Source organism: Panicum hallii, chromosome 5 (genome assembly GCF_002211085.1).
Source record: "Panicum hallii strain FIL2 chromosome 5, PHallii_v3.1, whole genome shotgun sequence".
NCBI lineage: Eukaryota > Viridiplantae > Streptophyta > Magnoliopsida > Poales > Poaceae > Panicum > Panicum hallii.
This window is the reverse complement of record NC_038046.1, coordinates 44,855,433-44,882,937: the sequence shown is the minus strand read 5'-3', so window position 1 is coordinate 44,882,937 and position 27,505 is coordinate 44,855,433. Positions and strand designations below refer to the sequence as shown.

At 47.7% G+C, this 27,505-nt stretch overlaps 1 protein-coding gene across 1 annotated transcript; it reads right to left on the bottom strand.

The window, feature by feature from the left end:
• Positions 1-22,145: 22,145 nt before the first annotated feature.
• On the bottom strand, positions 22,146-22,694 carry LOC112892665 (uncharacterized protein K02A2.6-like). Its single transcript, XM_025959799.1, has one exon. It carries the CDS (start codon positions 22,692-22,694, stop codon positions 22,146-22,148), a length of 549 nt encoding a protein of 182 aa, XP_025815584.1.
• Positions 22,695-27,505: the final 4,811 nt, after the last annotated feature.

Here is a 27,505-nt window from a genome sequence, read left to right as displayed (position 1 = left end):
TACCCAACTAAGATTCTTACTTACCCAAACTAAGAAAAACCAACATGTTGCCCATTTCTTAGGAAGCATTAAACATTCATTTTGGTTGATTAGTGGATTATGCATGCACGCACTAATCGTCCTCTCAACCAAAAATAACTGCCAAGTAATCTTGGTCTTACGTGGTTAGTTACGGTGGCACAATATAAATACGTCTCTCACTATTAACTAGTCGATAAGCCCTATCCGTCCTAGTTTCGAAATCGTGGTTAGTGTACCTGCAGAAAACCACAATGCATATATATATATAACCAATGAACCTTTCATGCCAGCATGTCATGAAAGCGTCCCCATACATTACTGTTCACTATAGAAACAGCATCTGTACAATTACCGCCGTACAGACAACGTTAGCATACGTTATTGGATAACGTATTCACGGGGTACCGCAAAATGCGGGGGTATGAACAGCGATCGCCATACCCTGCGCCGAACCATATACCACCAATGTAGTCAACCGAGGTTGGTACATTGGCAGCATCTCAAGTAGGCCACTGCTTGAGAAACAGCGTTCGGTTCGCATCACCGACAGGAAGGCCAAGCTCCCTCAGTTGGCTGAGGATTCTTACCTTCTTACCTCACGATCGAAGATGTCGTTACAGAAAGTAAGGTTGGGTTGTGCATAAATTTAAGTTTCAACAGAAAAGTAATGCTGGAAGTCAGAATTATATATATATCTATTACAGCCACCTTTAATTCCCATAATAATATTACCCTAGGGCTTACGTACTATACATAATCCTTAACGAACCAACGTAGTTCGCAAATACTTTAATTAATGAAATTTTATACTAAAATTACTTTTTAAGGCTAATTATATCTCCAGGGTACACTTGTTAGCTCTGATACCAGCTGTGGCAGAACCAACCTGAATTATACCGACTCAAGTACGCTAGTCCTCACTGGAGGGCTACCTCGCACTTCAAACGGTATAATACTATTGGTCTGTCGGGTAACGTCCCGATAAACCACCGACCTCAGGATCCAACAAGGTACCTCACACGAAGGTGAGTCCAGAGATATAATGCCAAAATAATTTACACCACAGGCAGTTATATTACAAAAATGTACAAAATAACATTTGTCTTTACTGAGTAGAGTTTATTACAACACAAGTTCAAGTTTCTAGTTTAAGCAGCGGAATTTGAAAAGCGGAGTTAATATACACGGCGTCATTACAGACATTATGCTAGCCCTTGGCATAATATCACTCGGCGGGGTCTGTGTTGGCCGGGGACGGATCCCATTCCACGGACCAACCATCAGGCAAAGGGTAAGGCCATGGTGTAATGAACGCTGGCTCATCAGAAGGGTTACCTGAAGTAAATCAACAAAACAAGACTGAGTATACTAATACTCAGCAAGACTTACCCGGAATTGGGTATATCTTAGCCCATAACTAGACTCATGATGGCTTTTAGCTTTGGGTAGGGTTTTCAGCTGAAAAGCAACAAAGAGTAGATCCTTATTTTCAATTTTTAGCTTTCAGGTTCTAGTTGTTTAACCATTCTAGGTAAGCACCTATAGCTATCCAACCATGGTAGAATCTTTACTCAAACATCATCTTTAATAATCACATAATTGCTCTTGTTACTCTATGTGATAAAGGGGATAAGCAGTCTCATACATCGTGAGAGGCGGACGATTCTGAATCGAGATTCAACCCTTGCAAGGTAAACCTAACACACACACTTGGAACACCACAGGGTGGTTCCGAAGCAACCGTTTGCCTTTCATTCCGACTCGTGGATCAGTGCCACCACAAGCGACTGCAGGTCATACGTACTACAAAAGTGCAGGACGTACGTCTGTAGCGCGACTACAAAACCCGTACTCCTGGTTGCCCAGCAACACATATGCCTACACGTCGAACAAAGTAACCAAAAGAAGCAAATACATGTGGTGGGGGGGTATGTCCACTCCTCGGGCCGATTGGTTACTAGGCTTACCGCTTACCATATTTCACGGCATGTGGCTAGTACTTTCAAACGCTTAGCCACCGCTACCACACACTGCGACCTTAACAAATTCATCAACACAGACGGGGTATCATCTTGACCATGATACCTCATAAAACTCCCGTCCGGCATCCTTATAGTGACAACAGGAATGTAAACATTACAATGCCTATATCGCGCGAGTGACAGGAAATCACTCGACTTCTACCGGTCTTATAAGCAAAGCAGCTAATCGGACTCCAGTTCTAGTGTTCATTACATTGGTTCCTAGAGTAATGCAACTAAGTTTCCAAACAACTCCTAAGAACCTAATGCATAAAGAGATATAAATATAAGTAATATAAGTTGCAGTGTAATAAGATAGGGGTTATGTCCGGGGCTTGCCTTCGCTGGTGGGGTTGGGGTTAGTCAAAATATTTTCTTCCGAACCTTGGTTCGGGGCTTCAGAGAAATCTGTAACAAGAGTCCCGGGGTCTTCCGAATAAACTTCTTCTTGTTCCGGGATCAGTTGATAATTCCCGTCAGCGAGCGTGGTCGAGTCTATATGAGATGCAGAGTTATAAATCATGGAATACATTTATTTTATATTTAACTCACAATAAAGTTGCAATCTAACTTAAAGAAAATTACATTACGATGACAATCTTACTACCCCGTACTGGGCAGTCATTTATCGAGTACTAATTAAGCTAATTAGTCTCGTTAGGCAGCCGGGGTGGGTTACCCTAAACATCCAATTTAATTTTTATTAGGTAGTGTATCTGATTACCCTAAGTACATTACACATACTTAGTAATTCCTATTTATCTTATTGTTAAACTTTGTAATTAACTTTAGGTTATTACTTAATTATGGGTAACTTGAATTAATTAACCAAATATTAAATTAAGATAAATAATTAATATTTATGAAAATTATCATGGGTGGGTTTTATTGTAATTTTACTCTAAAGGTTCTAAGCCACAAAACTAATTAAGGTTAACATTAAAATTTTAAGATATAATTATAATTGGAATTTTATACTAAAACTAGGGTTTTTATACAACAATTAGGGTTCACAATTTAAGAACATCATAAACTACTTAATTCTAGTATTCTAGAAAAGTTCCATAAATTTTCATGCATTCCAATGATTATTTATGACTTATCTTGCAATCTAAGTTTAAAACTTATAACTTAAGTTATATTAAGTTTCTGCTTCTCAAATTTTTATGTTATATCACACTCATAAAGACCAGACTATAGTAAAAATTTCATCCCTAAATATGCATAGATACTTCTGAAATTAAATTACCAAGCTTTTACTAACTTATAACAAAAGTAACCAATTACTTTAGCTATAGAGCTGACCTAGGCCTCAAAAATTTACATAGAGCTACTTACATTACCTACAATACATGCTCCAAAAACTAACAGCAACAGGGCAAAGGATCACAAGATTTAATTAATGCATCCTTTTACTAGCATTTAAAATACAGAACAAACTATGTACTTTCATGGCATGGTGATAAAATAAAAGTTACAGAGCTTATTATAAGGTTTCTAACCCAACCAATTTCACATTTTTCTGATTTTTCTACTGTTTTCTATGCATTTTCAAAGTTCACAGCAAAGATCTCAAGTAAGATTTACAAAACAGCCCTTAGCTTTAGCACAAAACCCCCTGGAACTTTACTGTCTTCTCCGTTGGAGTCCCTGGCCGCAGTCAAAGAGGGGCGGCGGCATTTGACCGGCCAAATCCGGGATGCTCGGGTCGCAATGGTGGGGAAGAAGAGGGGGATTAGCGAGAGGGGATCGAGGGCTACCTCGGGAGGGGTTCAATTTGGCTTCTAGGGGCGTGTAGAAGTTTGCCCGCGGAGAACAGATGGCCGGCGGCGGGGCAAAGCTCGACGGCGGCGCTCCGGGCAAGTAGGGCGGCCCGGGTTTGGTCCAATAGCTTCAGGGGACTAAGGGGCAGCTTCTCGGAGTGGTGGTTCGGGCGGAGAAGGGTTGCAGGAGCGGGCCCGCGGTGGCGCCGAGCTCGTCGGTGTCACAGAGGTAATGGCGACGGCGTTCCGGGGGCTAGGGCGAGGAGCTGGCGAGTGGATGGCTAGAATAGGTCGAGGAGCTCCCAGGGGTGCTGATGCGCGCGCAACATAGGAGTTGGGCGCTCGGTGTGGAGCTGGCCACGGCGGCAGCTCGGTGGCGACCGCACGGCGGCGGCGTGTGCGTGTCAAGCGCGGAAGAGGGCAGGGAAAAAGAGGAGCCGAGGTGGGAAAGGTAGAGGGCGACGCGTGGGAGAGAAATGTAGCTGGATGTGGCGCTCGGGAGGCTGCGCCGGCGGTGGGCGGCGGCAGCAGGAGCAGAGCAGAGGAAAAGCAGCGCAGGCAGAGGAAGAAGAAGCAGCAGGTGTCAGCCGGACTGATTTGCAATTTTTGAAATTTCCAGGGACTCCTCTGTAATCTAAAATTTTCCTACTGCTACAAAGGTCAAATGGAAAAGTGCTCAACATGAAAGTTGTAGAGTTTTTCAAACTCTACATCTTTGCTTTAAGTCTTGGGTTTGAAATCTTAAAGGGTACAGTTTTATTTGGAGAATTTGAACACAATTCAAATTTTAACCTTTATGTGTTAATTAAAACAAAATGCCCTAATGTTTGGGGTCCTTTTTGTAATTCTTTCTGCAGTAATCATGACTAGCTCTTTTTACACTTTAGTCCTTAGGTAAAACTGAGTTTTACTTTTATCTTTTACCATTTCACATGTAAATCCTGATATGTTTATAATAATTACATAAAGGTCCTTAATCTCATATTAAGCCTATTTCCCTTAGTGTTTACTTATCTTTTGCTCTTTTTCTTTTGGATAGCCAACTGAAATTTTTACACTTATGCACATTTTCACACACTTGCATATAAAATTCATAATTTACAAATATACCCTTACTGCGTTGTACAGGTTGTATATACTATATTCTGCTTACATATATTATATCCAAACTTAACATTTAACTATCTACTACCTGGATATTACATAAATCTACCCCATCAAGAGCACCTTCAGGTGAAAATCCCTTCCACCTGACACCATAGCTGCGAGTCCTTTCGAAAGAGCCGATGAGATCGGCTTCAAACTGAGTCTTGATTTCATCGTACTTCTGCTTATGTTCAGCAGAGAGTTCTTCGTAAGTGATCGGATCGTCCCTTGACATCCTGCCGACCACTACTGACAGAGCCGACGAAGATGACGAAGTCGATGAAGAAGATGCAAACGCCGATGACGAAATCGATGAAGACGGTCCCACTGGGCGTGCCAGAATGTGTTGTCGATCGAAACCCACCGGCAAGCAACGATAGGCAACACGAGGAGCCGGGAGGCTTCCGGGACGGCTGGCGGGCCCCGGTCCCTCGGTCAACGGCCCAGCGATCTGGTGCACACCCTGGCTTGGAGTCGCTAGGCGTGCCACCTGATCCTGTACCTGATCAGGAAGGTGTGATTCGTGAAATTCCTGTAAGCACAGACACTTGTAAAGGTTAGTCCGAGCCGTGATCGGCTCATCACTCCTCCCCGGTATCGGCTGTAATGAGCCGATTGCATCAATACCGGATCGGACCTTCGGGTTAAATAACGTATGTAAACAATAATGTGATGAAACTTGCTTTATAGATATCGATCTAATCCAATCCACGATAACTAAGCCCTCACTACACGACCGGAACATCCTACACATGATTGAGCCTAACGAATACGCAAAGCATCAAGACAAACAACCTAAACAGGGACCCTAAAAACAGCTAAAGAGCCGATTCCTAAGGAATCCTCTACCTAGGCTAGGATCCGATACTAACATACTGCCGGAACTTTCAACCCGTTTGCAAGGCCTAATCATGCACATATCGAGCTAAATCCCTAATAAATAGAAACTAGCCATAACAGATTAGATCTATCAACATAAACAAAGCAAGGTGCGACCATTGCATCCATAGTCAGGAACAATGATCGCGGAGCGCGCAAGAACAATGAGCAGAACATGATCATGATACAAATAGAATAACACTACTCTATGCGTGCTATGATAACTAGTGCTACTCGGAACGAGCAACACATGAAGTAAACGGGCAAGAGCAATGCGCCCCCGATCACGCGAAGCGTGATCGGGGGGCCACATGGCACTTACCCGATGGAAAACCCTGGAACAGGGGAGGCGATGCGCCATGAGTTGTTGATGAATGAATCTCTCTTTCTTGTTTATTCATGGTACATATTTATAGTCCGTAGACTTGCCCTCTTTAACTAACCCTAATCAAACACAACACGAATCCTAACTGCCTAAACCTGTGTTTACACGGCCTTACTGTTCCCAAACACTTGTACGGGAACCGATCTGTAATCGCGCCGAAACCTTCTCCTAGGCCCATCTTGCTCCTTGGCCCACTTCTGGCCCGTCCAGAATATGGTGATAACAATATTACAGTGAGGTCCTTGTATTTTTGGAGAATCACAAACTGGTCCTTGTCTTCCTCCTCCAGCCTGACCTCCTCTGTTTCTCCGCCCGCGGGCCGCCGCCGCTCTGCCGGCCATGTGCCGCGCCCCCGCCGCCCCAGCGCCGCTCTGCACCAGTCCACGTGCCCTCCCCTGCCTCGCAACCGCCTTCCCAACCCCGCGCTGGCCCGCTTCTGCTCTCCCCACGTCGCACCGACAGTGCCCGTGCCGTCACGCGTGCCGCCTGCGTCACCAGCTCCTGCTCGTGCGTGCAACACCCCTCCTGGCCTTAAGGCATGCTCAGCTGTTGCTCTGTGACCATCCTTACTCACCCGAGCACCCCTAGTCCACAGCATTTCCTCTTCCCCGAGCTCGATCCCTCACCGGACCTCCGCCGCCTCCATTGCCCACCATCGTCAACCGTCCTCGCTGCCTCCGAACCCCAATCCAGCGCTGCTAGAGCACCGAAGTGACTCACTGGTGCTCCCAAGCCCCTCCAATTTCATTTCCCCACGCCCGACCATCATCCCCCACAGCGCCGGTGAGCTCCCAGCTCCGCCGCCGCTCGGCCTCCTGTCGACCCGCCGATACAGAGCCGTCTCACCCCCGCCAAAGGCACCAACAGCACCACACCAATCTGTAGAAGCCCCTCGACTACTTCCCCGCCACCCTCCGGCATCCCAGCTTGCAGAATGCCGCGCCGCCATCGCCGCCGGTAAGAACCCGAGCCGCCCCACCGTCGATGACCACCCTCCGCCCAGTCTCCGACGAAATTGGGTACGGAAAACGCATCCCCACACTCCCGTGATGCTCCTACGCGCCTTGTTCACCCCTATTCGCCGGCCCCTCGCCGGGAACAATGCCGCACCGTCACGGCCGCTGCCATCCATCGCGCCGACCATGCTCCGTCACTTGTCCTGGTGCACATCACCCACCCGTGAGCAAAGTAGATCATGTAGGTCGTGTAAGACCAGTTCTACCCAGGCCAAACCCTCGCCGCCGGCGAGAACACGTCGGACAGAACCGCCGGCCACCGTTGAGAGCTGTCAAGGACCCATGTGTAATTAAATGTGCTGTTCTAGGGTTTCCTATGCAAGAAACCGAGGGCCTCTCTGTAAGAACCCTAGCAAGTGTTAGCTGTCAGCTTGTAAAAACCATAGAAAATTGTAGAAAAATCCAAAAATTGCCAAACTGGTTTTGTTAAAAACTAGAATTCTGGCTCTACAACTTTTGTTAATGAAGTTTAGTTTGAAACTAAATACTTTTGAATCTATTTTAAACCTAAGTAAAAGAGGTATTTTATGCATAACTCTTGCATACAAGCTTAGCTTCTTATGATCTTTGGTATGTAACTTCTTTAGGTCATGGGTAAGCCAGAATAAAAATTTCATGCTTAGCATAGCTTTGTAGTTTAAGTTCCTTTAACCTTTTACAAATCAAATTAGAAAAGGTTTAAATTTAGGTAAACATATTCCTAAGGCTCTTTTGTCTAGATCTTTTTACCATAGCCTAATATATTGATAATTAGTTCATAATTAAATTTTCAAGAGTTTATAATTTTGATTGCTTGGGATTTGAATTTAAACTTAAAGTTTGAATTCAAATTCAAATATTTTAGTTTTTGTTTCCAGAAAATTATGAAAAATTCACCATATGCTTATTTATTGAAAATAAACTTAACCACAAAAATGCATGGTCAGAACCTTTATGGTTTTAAAAATAAAAATCAAAATTGTCCAATTACTTCAAAGTAATTTTATGACTTAAGTATAACTAATAACTTGGAATCCAAACCCCCCCTTGCTTCATGAGTCTATATTAATTAATTTGTTGGATTGCAACTTTATCTTAAAATGAAATCTTTAACTCAAGCACCATTTCACTTAAATCATTGCATATCATGTAGAGTCAGCAACACTCGACGACGGAATCTACAAACTGGTTTAGGAACCCGAGCTTGGATTTTCTGAAGATCCTGCGAATGTCGCTGAGATATTAACTGAAGCCCCAAACCAAAGTTCGGAAGTCTTTGACACTCCTGACCCCAACCCCACTCAAGAAGGCAAGCCCCGATGCATACCCCAGTATTTCAATTTATTACAATTTTACTTATATATTATATATCTTGCATTACGTCTAGGAGTTGAAATGAAACCCTAGATGCATAAATCCTAGGAATCTAATGTATTGTACCCGAGTCCTTATCTCATAGATGCTCCGCTAATAGGACCGGCAGAAGTCGAGTGATTTCCTGTCACTCGCGCGATATAGGAGTTGAATGTTTACTATTCTGCAATCACTATAGGGATGATGGACGGGGTCATGTGTGGTAACATGACTCAGAAGGTTACCCCGTCTATGTTGATCAAAGTTGATAAGGTCGCAGTGTGTGGTAGTGGTGGCTAAGCGTTTGAAAGTACTAGCCACATGCCGCGAAATATGGTAAAGCGGTAAGCCTAGTAACCAATCGGCCCGAGGAGTGGACATACCTCCCACCACTCGTAATTTAGTTTTTCTCATGCACCGACGTGCGGGAGTACATTTCGTGCAGCGGACAGGAGTACGGTCATGTAGTCGTGCTACAGATGTATGTCCTGCACAATTGGTGTGCGTACGGTCCTACAGTCGCTTATGGTGGCCCTGTTCCATGAGTCGGAATGAAAGGCAAGCGGTTGCTTCGGAATTATCGTTGGATATTCCAAGCGTGTGAGTTAGGTTTGCCTTGTAAGGTTTGGAAATTCGATTCAGAATCGTCCGTTTCTCACGAAGATTGAGACTGCTTATTCCTTCTGCCACATAGAGTAAGAAGTATAACTATTGATGGAATAATCTTGATGAATGTTAATCTCTACCTTACTTGTCTAGTGTAGGTGCTTACCTAGAATGGCTAATCAAGTAGAATCTGAAAGCTAAAATTTGAAAGTAGATCATACTCTTTGTTCTTTTCAGCTGAAATTAAACCCAGAACCTTTTCAATGCCTTCATGAGTCTAGTTACCTGGCTAAGTATACCACGAAGCGGGTAAGTCTTGCTGAGTATTAATATACTCAGTCTTGCTAGTCTATCTTTCAGGAATGACCTTCGAGAACCCCACGGATAGCCCTGCATGGCCAACTTCTATTCCGTTTGGCTGGTCCGTGGAGTGGGATCCATCCCCAGCTGGCATTGACCCTCCTGAGTGACACCAAGCTTTGGGCTGAGTACGGTGTCAACCTTTGCAACGTGCGTAGTCGCGTGTTTATGTTCCTTCCGCTGTGAACTTGGACAAGCTGTGTAGCTTGTCGTGTTAAACACTGTTTGTATAAGTTTACATTAAGTTTGAAAAAGGTTTGTAATAATGTTTGCTTTTCTGTAAATTAAAAGTTAATGAGTTGTGCTGTGATTGTAAACTCGCCTTCGTGCGAGGTAAACCTGCTTCGATCCTGTTGAACCGTGGTTGTATCGGGTGGAGACCCGACAGACCAATGAGTTGTTCCGTTTGAAGTGCGTTGAGTTAATATTGGCTGTATAGCGATGATTAGCGCACTCGAGCCGGAATAATCCAGGCGGTTCTGCCACACAACCGTTTGCCTTTCATTTCGACTCGTGGATCAGTGCCACCACAAGCGACTGTAGGACCATACGCACACCAATGTGCCGGACGTACGTCTGTAGCGTGACTACATGACCGTACTCCTATCCGCTATGTGGAACATACTCCGGCACGTCGGTGCGTGTGAAAAACCAAAATACGAGTGGTGGGGGGTATGTCCACTCCTCGGGCCAATTGGTTACTAGGCTTACCGCTTACCATATTTCGCAGTATGTGGCTAGTACTTTCAAACTCTTAACCACCGCTACCACACATTGCGACCTTATCAAATTTTCATCAACACAGACGGGGTTCTTGCCAACGTCATGAATCACAACCCCGCCCGTCATCCTTATGGTGGTTACAGGAATGTAAATAATGCAACTCCTATAAAGCTCGCGAGTGACAGGAATTCACTCGAATTCTACCGGTCCTATTAGCTTAGCAGCTAGTCGGACTCAGGTTCTATTATTCAGTACATAGGTTTCTAGGAATATGCAACTAGGGTTTCAATACAATTCCTGGAAACTTAAATGCACAAGTAGATATATATGAATATATAATTTGCAGTGTAATAAAATAGCGGTTTATGTCCGGGGCTTGCCTTCGCTGGTGGGGTTGGGGTCAGGGATGTCAAAAACTTCCGAACCTTGGTTCGGAGCTTCAGTTAATTCCTTGGTGACATTCACTTGGTCTTCAGGAAACCTTTGCTCGTGTTCCGGGACTAGTTCATAATCCCCGTCGTCGAGTGTCGCTGACTCTACATGATATGCAATGATTTGAATTAGGTGGTTCTTGAGTTAAGAATTTTACTTCATGATAAAGTTGCAATCTAGCAATGGATGAATACAACTTCATAATACAAGAAATTTGAATTCAACCCTACTATTGGTATCTTAATTCAATTATCATAATTAATTGAATTAATTGAATTAGGTTAACAAGTTTTATTTTTATTTTGAAATCCACAAAGGCTATGGCCTTGAATTTTTGTGGGTAAGCTTACTTCTAGCAGATAAACTTACTATGAATTTTTTATAATTGTCTGAAAATAGAAACTAAAGCATTTGAATTAAGTTCAAATTTAAAGTTTAAAATCAAACCTTAGATAAAATAGTGCCATAAATTCTTGAAAGATTTATTATGAACTACTTAATTACAGAACATCCCATGGTAAAAAGATCTAAGCATGAAAACCTTAGTAACATATTTAAATAAATTTAAACCATTTCAAGCTTGATTTGTATAAGTTTAAATTAGTTCTAGCTAGGGTTCATTACTGTAAGTAAATTTTGCACACAAGCTTGTTCATATCCTAAACAGGCTACACACCAAATATTACAAGCAATAGAGCTAGCATGCAAAAGTTACACATAAGATACCCTATTGCTAAACTTTAAAATAGCTCAAAAAGCATTTGGTTTCAAATTAAACTCTAGTAACAAAAGTTGTAGAATTTACTTCAAGGATTCAAACAAAACTTGTTTGACATTTTTCTGAGTTTCCTACAAGTTTCTGCAAATTTCTAAAGATCACTAATTTTGAATTGAGGGGAGGGACTGGAATCTTCCAGCCAGGCCCTCAGGAAGATTTAAATCAACGCAATTGGGTCCTTGGTTCATCGGGATAGAGAGGCTGAAATTCGCCGGCAAAATTCCGGCGACGGTGATCGCCAGCGGCGAGGGGGAACCGGGCATGGAGGATCAGGGGGCTTGCGCGGGCCTAGCTGGGGGGTGATGTGATGGTCGGGGTTGACTGGAGGCGGTGGAACGGCGGTGAACAGAGGCGGCGGCGATGGAGCTCAACCACGGCGATGGTGTTCCGGCGTGGCGGCGCACCGGCGATGGACTGGAGGTTGGGCAGGAGCTCAAGGGAAGTAAGGCGGCTCGATTAAGCACCCTGGCGAGGTTGGGGTGGTCGGGAAGGTAGATCTCCACGGCAAACCGAGGTGGCGGCGGAGAGGTTGATGATGACGGCGGTGCTCCGGTGATCAATGGCGTCAAAGGTCCTGCGCACGAGCATCAGTGAGCCACGAGTGATGTACTGCAGCATTCAATTGAGGCTAACAGCTACGGAAAAGAGGTGACCGATGGCGACCGTGACGACGGCGGAAGAGAAGATCACCGGCGAGCGTCGGGAAGGCTAAATTGGAGCTCAAGGAAGTCAATTGAAGGATGGGCGAGCTTCACAAGAGCACGGCGAAGCTGCACGTCGAAAGGGGGCTCCTGGTCATGCTATGGGACTAAGAAGAGGCACGGCGAGTGGTAGCTGCTGCTAGCGATCGACGGCGTGCGTGGTGGCCGCGGGCGGAGCTCGGGTAGAGGCGGGGCGGCATGGCGCACTCGGGGGAAGACAGTGGGGAAGAACTAGGGCGGCGGCTGGCCGGAGAGCGACGCGTGGGTGCTGCCAGAAGCAGGAGATGGCGCCGGCAGGGCTGTAGCAGCGATGAGCGGCGGCGGTCTGTGGCGGCAGAAAGGGGGCAGCTCGGGCGGACGGCAGAGCGTCGTGGCGGGCTTGGGGAGGGCCAACAGGAAGGAGGTGAGACAGTGGGTGAGCACGGGGGCGACACGTGGAGCGGCGCTGGAGCAGGGGGTAGCCTCGGGCAGCGTGGCACGACGGCCTGCGGCGGCGCTGCGGCACGGTAGAGGGGAAGTAGAGGAGGAAGAAGAGGGGGGGGGGGGCGCCAGGGACTAAGTTGTGAACTTCTAAAACTCCAGGGACCTCACTATAAAATGAAATTTCCCGCTGTTCTAAAGCTCAAATGAGAATATGGTCAAAATAAAAGTTGTAGAACTTTTCAAACCCTACAAGTTCTATTTAGGGTACAAAACCAAAAACCCAAAGGGTGGAACTTTATTTAAAAACTTTGGACTCAATTCAAGCTTTTCAAAGTTTTTGTCCTTAGTTAGGTAAATTCCATATACTTTTGGACTGAATTGCAAGTTTAGGTAATGTAATGATGACTAACACTTTTATATTTTGACCCCTAGTGAAATTTAAGAGTTACGTTTGTAATTCAAACATTTTACACAAAAGGACTCATATTTTTTAAATAATTACACACAAGTCCTTATTTTCACACATCCACACAATTGCACTCAATTCAATACCTACATCACACATTCTTTCCTAGTGTGTTACAATTTTGACACCTAGGGTGTCACACTTACCACCTCGGGTATACCCCTCGGTGGGCAGGCGGTAAAACACCGACAGTATGGGAGCGGTGCCCCTTCAGCAAACTCCATGTAGTACTAGTTCAGAACTAGTAAACGGAGTAGTACTGGAAATATGGGAGCGATGCCCCTTCTGTAAACTCCGTGTAGTACTAGTCGAGAACTAGAAAATGGATTAGTACTGGAAGTATGGGAGCGGTGCCCCTTCAGTAAACTCCACGTAGTACTAGTCGAGAACTAGTAAACAGAGTAGTATTGGAAGTATGGGAGTGATGCCCCTTCAGTAAACTTCGCGTAGAACAGGTCGAGAACTAGTAAACGGAGTAATACTGGAAGTACGGGAGCGGTGCTCCGTCAGTAAACTCCATGTAGTACTAGTCAAGAACTAGTAAACGGAGTAGTACTGTAAGTACAAGAGTGGTGCCCCGTCAGTAAAATACAAGTAGTACTAGTAGAAAACTAGTAAATGGAGTTGTGCTAGAAGTATGGAGCGGTGCCCCTTCAATAAACTTCACATAGTACTAGTCGAGAACTAGTAGATGCAATAGTACTAGAAGTATGGGAGCGGCGCCCCTTCAGTAAACTCCACGTAGTACTAGTCGAGAACTAATAAACGAAGCAGTACTGGAAGTATGCGAGCGGTGCATCTTCAGTAAACTTCACGTAGTACTAGTCGAGAACTAGTAAACTGAGTAGTACTGAAAGTATGGGAGCGATGCCCCTTCAGTAAACTTCGCATAGAATTAGTCGAGAACTAGTAAACAGAGTAGTACTGGAAGTATGGGAGCGGTGCGCCGTCAGTAAACTCCATGTAGTACTAGTCGAGAACTAGTAAACGGAGTAGTACTGGAAGTATGGGAGTGGTGCCCCGTTAGTAACTCCACGTAGTATTAGTCGAAAACTAGTAAATGGAGCAGTACAAGAAGTATGGGAGCGATGTCAGTTCGGTAAACTCCATGTACTACTAATAAAGAACAAATAAACAGAGTAGTACTGGAAGTATGGCAGCGATATCCCTTCAGTAAGCTCCACGTAGTACTCGTCGAGAACTAATAAACAGAGTAGTACTGGAAGTATGGGAGCGATGCCCCTTCAGTAAACTACATTGCGTTGCAGCTGACAACTTGGGATACAAGTTAGCTAAGGGTGGAAACGGCATAGGTGCTCGATATTCCAGGAGTTTGGGACCTTCTAGCCATTAGGATACTATAAGCGATACGACCCTGGTCATATAACCTTGAGCATGATGAAGGGTCCCTCCCATCATGAATTAAGTTTGTGCAGCTCAGTCTCATCCTGGATGCAGCAAAGGACCATATCTCCAAAGTTGAAAGATCGTTGTTGAATGTTCTGGTCGTGGTAACGATGGACGCCTTGTAAGTAGTGGGCCGACTGGAGCAAAACATTGCATCTGACTTGTTCTGCCGAATCAAGATCGAGATATCTTGCGTCATCAGCCTCTCGTTCTTCATACATCTCAGTTGAGGAGATTGTGATTGCCACATGACATCAGCCGGTAGTATAGCTTCGGACCCATAGATGAAAAAGAAAGGTGACTGTCCTGTGGCTTTGCTTGGTTGTGTGAGAAGCCCCCAGACTATTGACGAGATCTCATTGACCCACTTGCCGCTTTTTTTATGTTCTCATCGTAGAGTCTTTTCTTGAGGCCACCAAGGATCATGCTATTGGCGTGCTCAACCTGGCCATTTGCTCGCTGATGAGCCACTAAAACATACTTGACCTCAATGGTGCTATGTTCGCAGAAATCCCAAAACTGATGCAAGTGGAAATTGGATCTGTGATAATAGTGTTGGGAAAGCCGAATTGGTGCAAGATGTTGCAGATGAAGCTAACCACTCGATCTGCAAAGAGCTTTATAAATGGCTTGTACTCGATCCACTTCGTAAACTTGTCGATGGCTACCAACACATGAGTAAAACATCCTGGCACAGTTGTTAAGGCCCCTATCATGTCCAGGCCCTAGCATGCGAATGACCATGAAGGTGGTATGGTAATAAGGTTGTGGGCCGGGACATGGGGCTACTTGGTGAAGAACTGGCAGTTTGTGCACCGGCGAACGAGTGCTTCGGTGTCTACCAAAGTAGTCGGCCAGTAGAACCCAGATCTGAAGCTTTCTCGACTAGCGTATGAGAAGCAGCATGGTTTCTGCACGCCCCTTCGTGAATCTCCTGGAGTATTTCTCTGCCTTCCTCCACGTGGACACAGTTCATGAGTATGCTTGATGCTGATCCATGCTTGTATAAGTTGTCCCCGACTAGAACATACTCTTTGCTACGCCTTAGGATGCGTGCAGCCTCAACACTTTTTGGGTCAATGCCGGGAGGTAGTTTGCGCTCCTCGATGAAGTCGAGAAAAGTCGCCAACCAGTCGAGTTCTATTGAACCCTGAGCGATGGTGCTTTGATCCGGTGTTTTGATAGATGGGTGATGAAACTCGTGGACAAAAAACCCCGGTGGGACATTCGCTCGATCAGAACCCAATTTCGAGAGCACATCCGCTCCCACGTTGTTGTCGCGAATCATATGACGAATTTCCAGACCTGAGAACTTGTTCTCGAGCTTTCATATTTCTACGACGTACGTGTCCATGGTGTCCTTGTTGATATCCCACTCTTTGTTGACTTGTTGGATCACTAGCAGGGAGTCGATGTAAACAAGTAGTCGCTTGATGCCCAGAGAGACTGCCAGGCATAGCCCATGTAGTAGTGCCTCGTACTCGGCTTCGTTGTTCGAGACCTCAAATAGTATTTGGAATACATATTTGAGTTTTTCTCCTTTTGAACTGATGAAGAGTACTCCAGCACCACCGTCTCCAAGCTTGAGTGAGCCGTCAAAGTACATCACCCAATGCTCTGGCAGGTTGGCTGATAGGGACATCCCTATCATTGGTACAACCACGCCTACTACACAACAAGGACCAATTACTCGAGCACGAGTACGATAACTAAATTATCAGGTAAAGTCGTTCCTTGCTGTCCAAACAAGTTATTCTCTGAATGGGGTGCTACTAAAGACTTGTGATGACTTTCTTATGATTAAGAACTTGAAAGCCGAATCAGATTGAAGAAAGCACTACAATGAAAATAAACAAGTGGAAGGAGGCATAGGGAAATGAAGGATCGGACCAAAGAATCAAATTGCAAGTTCGGACAGCCTGTTCAGACCTCCAGGAACTGACAACTTCCATGGGACATAATTCTTTGCTTTGAAGGGTGTTGGAGACTCATAAGCACTTGATGGAAAATCCTTGAAGCCTACTTTCAGATGGATTAAGAAACACTGCCAGATTCCATCGGAGTCACCTAGCAACTACAGAGAGATGTTCGGACCTCCAGTCTTGGGCTGACAGCCTTGTATCAAGTAATACCCACTAGGGGCCATTCTATGTTAGGGTTTCCTACCTCCCACGCCTCCTGGCTGTCTCCCATGTATAAATACATGCTCCAGCAGCCAGGAGAAAGTTGGGTTTTGTTTTGTTGTAAGTTTAGCTTTAGCTACTTTCTAGTGAGTGCTGTGTCGATTAGACTACCCGTTTGCTTGATTCAAGACCCCAACTCGTGATTCAGTTTCAGCCTTTGGCTTGATTTTCATGAGTTATTTGCTTGCTCATCTTGTGCTTGCTTATTCTCGATTGCTAGCAGGTTCAAAGGTGTTCTTGGCACATCAAGAACATCACAATCGGAGATGGTGTACCTATTGCTAAGGCGCAGCCTTGTGGGGGTTGTAGTCTGACAGCCAACGTCGAATCCACCACCAAATCGAGTTATCCCCAGCTCTCATCGAAGATTGGGAACATACCCTAACGGGTTCTATCATGTGGTAATCAGAGCAAGGTTTTCGGTGAGAGTTTCTACCCATACTTTACATTACCTACAGTCCAGAAATCCCAAAAATAGGTTAGATCCAAAAATCCCAACAACTAGTTTGAGCCTTTGCTGTTCTACGTAGTTTTATTGCTTGTTGAATTTTCAGTTGCATTGTTTGGACTAGTTTCCTAGTGGTTATTCTTTAGAGTTTTGAGTTCTAGTCACTTTTTTAGTCACCACGAAATCCACCACAACCATTCATATTTCCGCTGCCATTTTGCCACCACGAATCCATCTTCCCCAATTAAGTACCAGAAGAAAATAGCCGTATATTTTGTGTTTGATGTCCAATTCAAGAGTTTAAATATAATCTACAAAGCTTATCTTGTGGTTTTTCCAATGGATCAGACCTCGTCCCCAAATTCCTTTTGAGCGCTTCGCAATAGCACTGGAGATTTGCGATCTGCTGTGTGAAACTAGAGATGTCAATCTGATTTCAAAGGGCTGTGTGCAGCAATCCCCTTATTTCAGTTGTTGCAATATTGAACAAAAGAGTTTAGGCTTCTGAAGAAAAAGAAAGAAAGAAAGAACGAAAGAAAGAAAGAAAGAGAAAAGGAGCAAAAAAAGAAAGAAAGAAAGAAAGAAAGAAAGAGTAAAGCTATTGTTTCGTTGCACTCATTTGCTACTTTGGTGTGTGATAACGCTTGTGTTCAGGCTCATGTCTCTAGCATGATTTAGCCCTTGGACAAGCATAGGACCATCAATGAACGCTTATTCAACTTGCATTGACTAATGTGGTTCTAGCTATACCTTGATTCGGTTTCCTTGCAGCCACCTATAGGTCCACAAATTATCTACTACATCATAGGGCTGTGCTTGTGTAACCATTTGTGCTGTTCTTGCTGGCTGCCAACACCTTCTGCTTTGCATGGTAAGAATATGTAAGAACATGATTGCACAAGATTGAGAGGATGGAGTTTGCTGTCACCTAATTTCACTAGTTGATCCCATATATTTTCTTGTGAATTTCTTGTTGCATACTAACCATGACAGGAGAAGATGAAAGGACCCCTCCCCAATCACCACGATCGAAGGCCTCTTTGCAGCACTTTGAGCGCAAAGTGAGGCTGCATACTAAACACCTAGATGATGATGTTTGAGTCACAAATGATCGCATTGGTCACATGGAAACAGCCCAAGTCGACACCAACACTAGGCTGGCCACACTAGAGAGATCTACTGGGGATGTGAACACTTCTCTTGCAGCCATTTTGGACAGATTAGAGAAGATGGAACCGAATTAACGTGATGGCTCGGGGCAGCGCAATCACAACAGCAACAACACCAGGGGTAGCGCCGCTGGTTGAGACGAAGAAGAATATTCAGCAGACAGTGATTCTTCTGCTTTCTGTCTTGAGGAAGGAGTGGAGCGTCTAGTGACTTGCGGAGGCTGACACACTCGAAGAGCCTATGCTGTGACTTCGGGTGCATCGGGCATCGTTTGTGCAGGACTCTCTCAAACTGTGCTTGATTGCTCCCCGACTTCTTGCCCCATGGATTGCGCTCAACAGCTGTGACTTCTTGGTCTAGCTTGCATTTTCGAGGATTCCCCGAGTTGTTCCGCTGGCCCTTGTCAAAGTGGTTGTTGCTGTTGCCCTGCTTGTCATTGTTGCTCTTAGGGAAATGATCATTCTCCTCATCCTCCTGGTTAGCCCATTGTACCATCATGTCGTGCAGCTCCACAGCAGTCGTCGGGCAGTTGGGTCCGAAGTCGTGGTAGGTGTGCTTCGAGAAGAGGCCGTTCTAGAAGCAGTGGATGATGTCCTCGTCCGCGATGTTGGCGATGGTGGCTCGCATCTCGAAGAAACATCGGGTGTAGGACCTTAGGGTCTCATTCAACTGCTGCTTAACTTGGGATAGATCACGACGAGTACCTGCTCAGATCATGGATCCCTGAAAGTTGTCGATGAAGGCCCTCTTGAGGTCCTCCCAAGAGTCGATGGAGTAAGGCTTTCAAGCCAAGTGAGGGGCGCAGATTCCAAGGCTACCGGGAAGTAGAGTGCCTTGGTGGAGTTGGATCCCCCTGAGACCTCGATGGCAATGGAGTAGCAACGAATCCACAGGCGCGGCTCTTGCTTGCCATCATACTTGGGGATGACGACTGGTTTATAATCCTTGGGGTAGGATTTCTCGATGATGTTGGAGGTGAAAGTGGGGAAGCGGTCACTATCGTCGGTATCTTGATATTTGTCGGGTCGGTCCCTTCTCCTTGCCTTGATAGTGTGCTGCGCATCATGATCGTCGTTGAACTTCTACCTTAGATCAGTCATAGGAGCGTTCAGAAGGCTGACCTTGGGTGGAATTTCACCCTGAGGCCTTGGGTCATGCCGGCTGCGGGGTGGGCGCCTTGGTTGTTGCACCTCTTGTTCAACGTTGCCACGTGCGGACTGCTGGCCCTAGCGATTGCCGTGGCTGACTGGATTGTCCTGGTTGCACTGGCGATTGTCGTTCCCCCGAGATCCGAAACCTCCTCCAGGGGTGCAACTGACCGGCGTAGAGTCACCATGGCGCTCAGGTCTTGAAGCGTGTTCCGAGTTGGGGACATTGGGTGTTGCCCATCAAGTTGCACGAGTGCGCGCAGGGTTAGGTACTGCAGCCTTTTTATCTTGGGGGTTTGGTGGTAGTTGTTGAGCTAGAAGCGCTGCTTCTGCCATGGCGCCAATCGGGATGCGATACTCCCGATCTTTAGCTGCTGCGAAAGCATTGTTGAGGTTCCTCTGGCACAATGGGCTGCATGCGTAGTTTTTCGTGTTCCGCCTGCTCTTGGCATGCTTGGCGTTCTTCAACCGCCGGATCCTTCTTTACTCCTCGTTCTCATCCTGAGTGGCGTCCGCTGTACGTTCGTCGGTAGATATGTCCGCGAGTAGTTCGGCATCATACTCAGGACCCGGCTCGTCATCATCTTCATTGCGTAGGGAAGCCATGTAGACTTGATGATCCGGCGAGATCTCAGCCGTATGGCTGTACTCGACTAGCTGTGTGCTGCCCTCTCCCTCTTCAGAGATGCGAGAGAGGGATTTGCCTTCCTGAAATGGCAGTTCACGCTTGAAGGCCACAAGCTGGGAGTCGTATTCGAGTAGCTCAGAGGGCTCTAAGCCCTTTCAGTACACAAACCGGCCTTGTGGCATAGATGTTATGGTCAAACCCAGGTAACTACCAGAAAAGAATTTAGGGTTGTTATCTAAGTCCGAGTGGTTGTCAAAAATAGGGGCCTCCCGTCAGGCGGTGGCTCCCTCATCTTCAAGCTAGAGCACACAATCTAAGTCCTCCTCCAAGTTAGAGAGGGACTCAGATCGTGCAGCCTCTTCGTTGACCGAAGCGGGATTGCATGAGTCCGATCTGAGAAGTCCTAGTGCAGCACTATCGAGGTCGCGTCAAAAATAGACATCCTCTCAATCTCCCCGGTGAGACCGGGGAACAACAACTCTCGAGGTTGTCGATGAACTCATTGAGGTCGCTGCATCGACTTGCTGTAAAGGCCTCCGACTTCCTAGAGTCGGCTAGGTGGCCGTTGAAACCACCTGAGCTGTTGGCAATGCAGATCCAAGAGCCAAAAATGAACGTTGTGCCCTCACCGAGCACGGTGCTAGTGAAGCTGAAAGATGCCATCGAGTTCTCCGGTGGATGCTCGATGAACACCCCTACCTAGCACACCAAGTGTCGGTGTTTTACCGCCAAGCCCACCGATGGATACCCTCGAGGTGGTGAGATTGTAGGCAGGGTGTCACCAAGATCAGGAACTCGAAGGTGTAAGGAACACAAAATTTAGACAGGTTCGGGCCGCCGAGAGCGTAATACCCTACATCCTGTGTGGTGGTTTGTATTGCGTTAGATGTTGATCTGGTTGATCTTGTTTAGAGGGGGTCCCTATCTGCCCTTATATAGTTTGGGGGAACAGGGTTACATGGAAATCCTAGCCGGATACGAGCTCAGGAGTCCTACCCGACTAGTTCTACTATGGTATGAGTAGTTACAATTGGTATAGGGTGTGGGCCATGTCCCACCCCTTATTCTAGAATATGTATGCCATGTGCGTAGTCCCATGGCCCCGGGTCTGGCAGCTTCCTTTCTACCTGTCTGACCCCGAGCTGCAGAGTGATCTCGTCTTCCCCCCGCTCGTGGCTTGCACGCCACGGTGCGCAGTCGCCCCCGCAGATGCGCGAAGGGGCATTTGGTCCGGTCGTGGCCGCAGGCGTGCGCGCACCACCGCGCATTTGCCGGAGCCGACCCGTCGTTGCCTCATCGCCTGATGAATCAGCTTCATGTATTGCTTCCACGGCTGTTCACCACCCGTGTACGGGGTGCCTTCCCTATGATCTATGTATCTTTGCCAGGAATATGTAAAATTTCCCTTTTTTGGGACCCAAGGATCCCGGCCGTGACTGACCTTTGTGTAAATGGAAGTTTGTTTTTTTAACAAAGCTCAAGTCATTTTCCTGGGGTGGGTTGTTGTTCATTAGTTGTGCTGCTTGCCGTGGAAGCGTGTGGTGGTGAGTGTAGGGTTCCTGGAGACAACTGATCCCGGGGTTCGGACCAGGATGAGAGTCGAAGTTGGCCAAGAAGAGCCTGTTTGCCCCTAGCCAGCGTGTCGCTTTAGGCAAGACTGCTCTTCCATGATGCAAGCCAGACGCCCCTGGCAAGTAACTTTCATTCAAAGAAAACTTTTAGAAATTGCATAAAAAGACTGCAATATACTTAATGTTGAAATGGAAAGCACGGGGTAGGTGTACATAGGTGGGAGCCCCCAGCCAAGTATCCCAGGGAGGCTGTCCGTGGGGTACTTGGCCTTCATGTCGGGACACTCGGACCCCCCTCTATCTATGAGTACAACTTACGGAGATGCTCGATGTTCCAAAAGTTGGGCATAGGGACTCCGTCCTCGTTAGAGAGTCGGAACGCTCCAGGCTGGCGTTCTTCCGTGACACGGAAGGGTCCCTCCCATATGGGGGAGAGTTTGTTCTTCCCTTCACGTGATTGGAACCAGCGGAGGACCTGATCTCCGACTTGGAGGGTTCGTGGTCGTATGTGGCGCTGGTGGTAGCGTCGGAGGGCTTGCTAGTAGCAAGCTGCCCTAACCGCCACTCTGCACCGTACTTCCTCAAGGTAGAGGACATCATGCCGCCGCAGCTGATCTTGATCTTCCTCATTGTAGGCTCGTACCCGCGGGATCCCCAATGTTACTTTGGGCGGGAGCATGGCTTCGGCTCCATAGACGAGAAAGAATGGTGTCTTGCCTGTTGCACGGCTCGGTGTGGTCCGGTTCGCCCAAACCACCGCCGAAAGCTCGTCTGTCCAGTCTGTGCCATGCTTCTTGAGCTTGTTGTAGGGCCTGGTTTTTAGCCCTTTGAGGATTTCTGCATTGGCTCTCTCGGCTTGCCCATTGTTGCGTGGGTGTGTCATGGAAGCAAAGCATAGGTTGATGCCCATGTCCTCACAATAATCCCCAAAGAGGTAGCTCTTGAACTGGGTTCCATTGTCGGTGATGATCCGATTTGGAACCCAGAAATGGGCCACCAGGTCCTTGATGAACTTGAGCGCAAAGTTCTTGTCAGCCTTGATGATCGGGGTAACCTCCGGCCACTTCGTGAACTTGTCGACCGCCATGTACAACCATTCGTATCCCCCGACTGCCTTGGGAAAAGGTCCCAAGATGTCGAGCCCCTAGACCGTGAATGCCCATGATAGGGGGATGGTGTTAAGCACCTATGCTAGCTGGAATTTGCATGGAATTGACACGCCCTGCAGTGTCGAGCCATTTCGGCAGCGTCCTCGAGGGCTGTCGGCCAATAAAAGCCTTGCCGGTAGGCCTTCCCAACCATCATGCGGGAGGATGAGTGACTCCCGCACTCACCTTCATGGATGTCGGTGAGCAGCTCGCCACCTTCTTCCCTAGAGATGCACCCCCGAAGAAGGACCCCATCCGTGTTGCGCCAATATAGATCCCCATCTATCATGGCGTAGAACTTGGAATGTCGTGTGACCCATTCTGCGGCCGCACTATCCTTGGGAAGGATATTTTCTTTCAAGAAGCCGCGGATGTCATCCATCCATGAGGGTTCCTGAGGACTGAACTGGAGCATGGTGTTCCCGGTGGGTGGCATGGCTTGGTTTCCCCCACTCGAAGGCGGGGTTCCCCCTTCGCCACGGTCGGCGGCCGTGATGGTAGGTCGGCAGAATCTTTCTTCAAAACCCGAGGGGTAATGGAGCTCGTGAGGACACAAGCCGGGATAGCTCGTCAGCCTTAGTGTTCACCTTGCGGGGAATGTGTCGCAGCTCTAGTCCATCGAGATGCCGCTCCATGCGCCGCACTTCGGCCACGTAGGCGGCCATTTGTGGGTCAGTGCTTTGGTACTCCTTGGAGACCTAGTTGACCACGAGTTGGGAGTGCCCCTTCACCAGGAAGCGGCGAACTCCCAGTCCGACTACGGCTCGTAGCCCGTCTAGGAGGCCCTCTTATTTCACCATGTTGTTTGTGGCCCGAAAGTTGAGCTGAACGGGGTATTTGAAGATCTGTCCGTCCGGGAAGGTCAGGACCACCCCGGCTCTGGCCCCCTGAAGAGTAAGTGACCCGTTGAAATTCATGCACCAGTACTCCAAAGTCCATGGCTTGTCATGGTCTTCCGCCAGGTACGCGGTTTCTTCTAGTCGCTTGATGTCGGGGACCGGGGTCCATTCAGTGACAAAGTCGATGAACCGCAGGCCAAAGTTGGCCAGTTCGGTTGCCCACTTCACTGTGCACCACGTCCCCTCTCGGTTCTTGAGGATGTGGTAGAGGGGGGTACGAGGTGACCACAGTGACGTGATGCGCTTGGAAATAATGCCGCGGCTTGCAGGATGCCATGAGGACGGTCTACAGCATCTTCTGCACCTTTTGGTAACGCTCTTTCGCGTCTCGGAGTACCTCGCTCATGAAGTACACTGGGTATTGCATGCATTGAGGCCGCTTTAAGGGCCCACCTGGGATGATCCCGGGGTATGGGGTCAGCGGTCCTTCCGCGGCCTCTTGTGGCTCCCCTCTCCCAGGGTCCAGGTTCCTGTCACCGGGTTCTCCTTCTTCCCTCTCGACAACCAACACCGCACTTATGACTTGCGGGGTGGGCGAGATGTAGAGGAGTAGTTCTTCCTTGTCGTGGGGTGCCACCAGCACCAGGGGGAGGAAAGATATTCCTTCAAACCTCGTAATGCCTAATCCGCTTCTGCGATCCACTCAAACCGGCCAGCCTTCTTGAGGAGCTTGAAGAGTGGAAGGCCCCTCTCTCCAAGCTTAGAGATAAACCGCCTGAGAGCTGCCATACATCCCATGAGGCGTTGAGCTTCCTTCAGATGGGTTGGAGGCTGTATGCGATCAATCGCTTCCACTTTCGCAGGATTCACTTCGATGCCGCAACTCGACATGAGGAAGCCTAGGAGCTTCCCTGCCGATACCCCGAACACGCATTTCTCGGGGTTGAGTTTGAGCCTGGTGGTTCGCAGGCTATCAAAGGCTTTCGATAGGTCCTGCAAGAGGGTCTCCTGTTGTCGGGTCTTCACTACAATGTCATCAATGTAAGCTTCGATGTTGTGGCCCTACAAGTCCTTCAATGTGATACGCATGGTCCGTTGGATTGTCGGTCCAGCATTCTTGAGCCCCAAGGGCATGCGGACATAGCATTAGGTCCCCCCCGGAGTGGTGAATGAAGTTTTCTCCTCGTCCTCCTTTTCCATGCATATTTGGTGGTACCCAGAGTACGGATCCAAAAAACAAAGGAGGTCGCAGCCCGCCGTGGAATCGACAACTTGATCGATGCGGGGTAGCGGAAAAGGATCTTTGGGACAAGCTTTGTTGAGGTCGGTATAGTACATGCACATGTGGAGCTTGCCGTTAGCTTTCGGGACGACGACTAGATTGGCCAGCCACTCGGGGTGAAACACTACCCGGATGAAGCTCGCTTCCAGCATCTTCCGCACAAGCATATCTGATGGTTTCCACGCAAACACGTCAGCGTTAGCCTAGAGGAAGGAGATGAGCACGCTTTCCAATTTTGCACCCAATTGTGCTCCAATCGCCATCGTCTTCTTGGGATCGTCTTCGAGGTGGATCACCTTGGTGAGGGCCGCATCGTCGGGGGCGGCCCGCTGCTTGGCCGGAGGATGGGCTGATAGCTCAGGGCATTCGTCATTGTTCGGGGAGACGGCCGCCATGGCCTCGTAGAGCTTCTCAGCGCAATGCACCGACCCCTTGACATCCGCTTTGACCGAGATGACCCCGGAAAGCCTCGAGATCTTCAGGGTGCTGTATGCATAATGCACGGCCGCCATGAACTTGGCGAGTGTCGGGCGCTCGAGGATGGCATTATAGGAGAGGTCGAAGTGCGCCACGTCAAAGATGACATTCTCTATGCGGAAGTTGTGTGACATTCAGGTACTTAGGAGATAGGCATATTAAATTTTGGTATATGTTATGCTTGTTAGAATGAAGTGTGTGTTGCTTTGATAAATACATTTAAAACCAAAATGCAAGTTAAAGGGTAGTTTTGTAATTATGGAAAAATTAAGGTTCTTTTGCTAAATGTGTGTGAAGGTAGGGTAATTTCAAAATATAAGAAGGTTAGTTTTCTAAAGGTAAGAAGTTACTTTTAAACCACTGTAAACAGTGGAATTATCCTAAGGTTTCTTTTAGAATGTGATAGTTTAGAGAATTTCAAAATAGTTTTAAAAACCTAACTCTTTTGAAGCTGACCCTTAAAGCAAAGTTGTAGATCCTTCTAAACTCTACACTTTTGCTTTTGGGAATATTTTCATTTAAGCTATCATTTGAAAAATAATTTTACTTTACAGTGGAGTCCTTGCACTTTTGAAAAATCCCAACCAGGTCCTCATCATCTTCCTCTCTCCCCTCCCTCTCTGTTTTCTCTGCTGCTCTGCTCCACCGCCCGCCACCCCTTGCCAGCGAGCTCCCGCGCTGCCAGCTGCCCCTCGCCGCTTTAACCTCACCACCTGGCCCTCCAAGTCAGCTGCCCGCCGCTCACCTGACCCCTGCTGGCCTCTTCCCGCCCCTCCACGTCGCGCCGCCGGTACCCGAAGCTGCCACGCACGTCGCCGGTTGACAGCAGCTGCTTCAGCTCGCCAGCGCCCTTTCTTCTTCTCGCAGAACGATCGGGAGTCCTCCTCAATTTCATATATACGCTTGCGCGGCTGCATTTCACCCCCTCGACTACTTTTCCACTCGACCACCGCCGCCACAGCTCCGCCGCTGCTCCAGCCCGCCGTCGTCAGCTGCCTCCATCACCCCCACATGCTCAACCTAGTGCTCCGCCAGCATCCCCACCTCCCACTGAAGCTCCTTGACCAGTTCAATTCCATTCCCTCGCATCCACGCCGCCCGGACCACAGCACCGGTGAACTCTTCCACCGCCGCCGTTTCTTCTCGCCGTCGTCCCACCGCTCCGCCACCTCTTAGCCCTCATCGAGCTCACCACCAGCACTACATCTACTCGAAGAAGCTTCCTAGCCACTTTCCCGTCGTTCTCCGGCACTCCGGCTACCGGAATGTCGCCGCCGTCCTCGGAGCCCCACCACACCGGCTCGGTTCACCGTCGACCCGCCGCCTCAGCCCCTTCCTTCCTCGATTCCGGCCACCCCCGTGAAGCGTCCCCCCATCAGGGAAGACTTAAAAGTGTTGCTTTATCAGTCCCAGGAGGCTGATAACACTTTTATTACATCAGATGGTACATCACCGTACAACTCTTCGCGGTAATGGGCAGTGAAGCGCCACTATCGCGAGGACTACAACTAAAACCCACACTACTACACTAGCTATGAAAAGAGGATCATCAGAGTCTTGCGCCATGCGGAATCCAACAGTGGCCTCAACCACAGGCAAGACTGGGTGCAGGACGAAACCCTACTCGTTGTCTTCGGGGACGTAGTCTGGGTCTTCCACTGTAAAAGTAAGAAAGGGGTGAGTACAAACGTACTCAGCAAGTCCAATCACACCCACGGAGGGGGTTATAACAGAATTTAATGCACAAGGTATTCCAAGGATAAGGTTATGGTTCGTTTACGGAAAAACTCGGTTATATGCAGGGGTTTGTTTTAAAAGCATTTTCAAAACGAGTTTTCCAGTACCAAGGAGCACACAGCGTTGATCCACACAGATCCAGGTTTTAAACTGCTACCGGACTCCCCGTCCGACGTAGCATACGGCACAACTGCCGGACACTTTCCAAACGACTCACACCAGTTCAACCATTCCCAGAGAGAAACACTAGTTATGTGACCACACCATAACTTGCCCAATACCGTGGGCACGGCTATTCGAATAGATTTTCAACTCTGCAGAGGTGTGCAACTTTACCCACAGGTGGGGTACCACAGCACGATCACCTTAGTGTCGGTGCAGATCCCAACAAAGCCATTACCCACCTTAGCTAGAC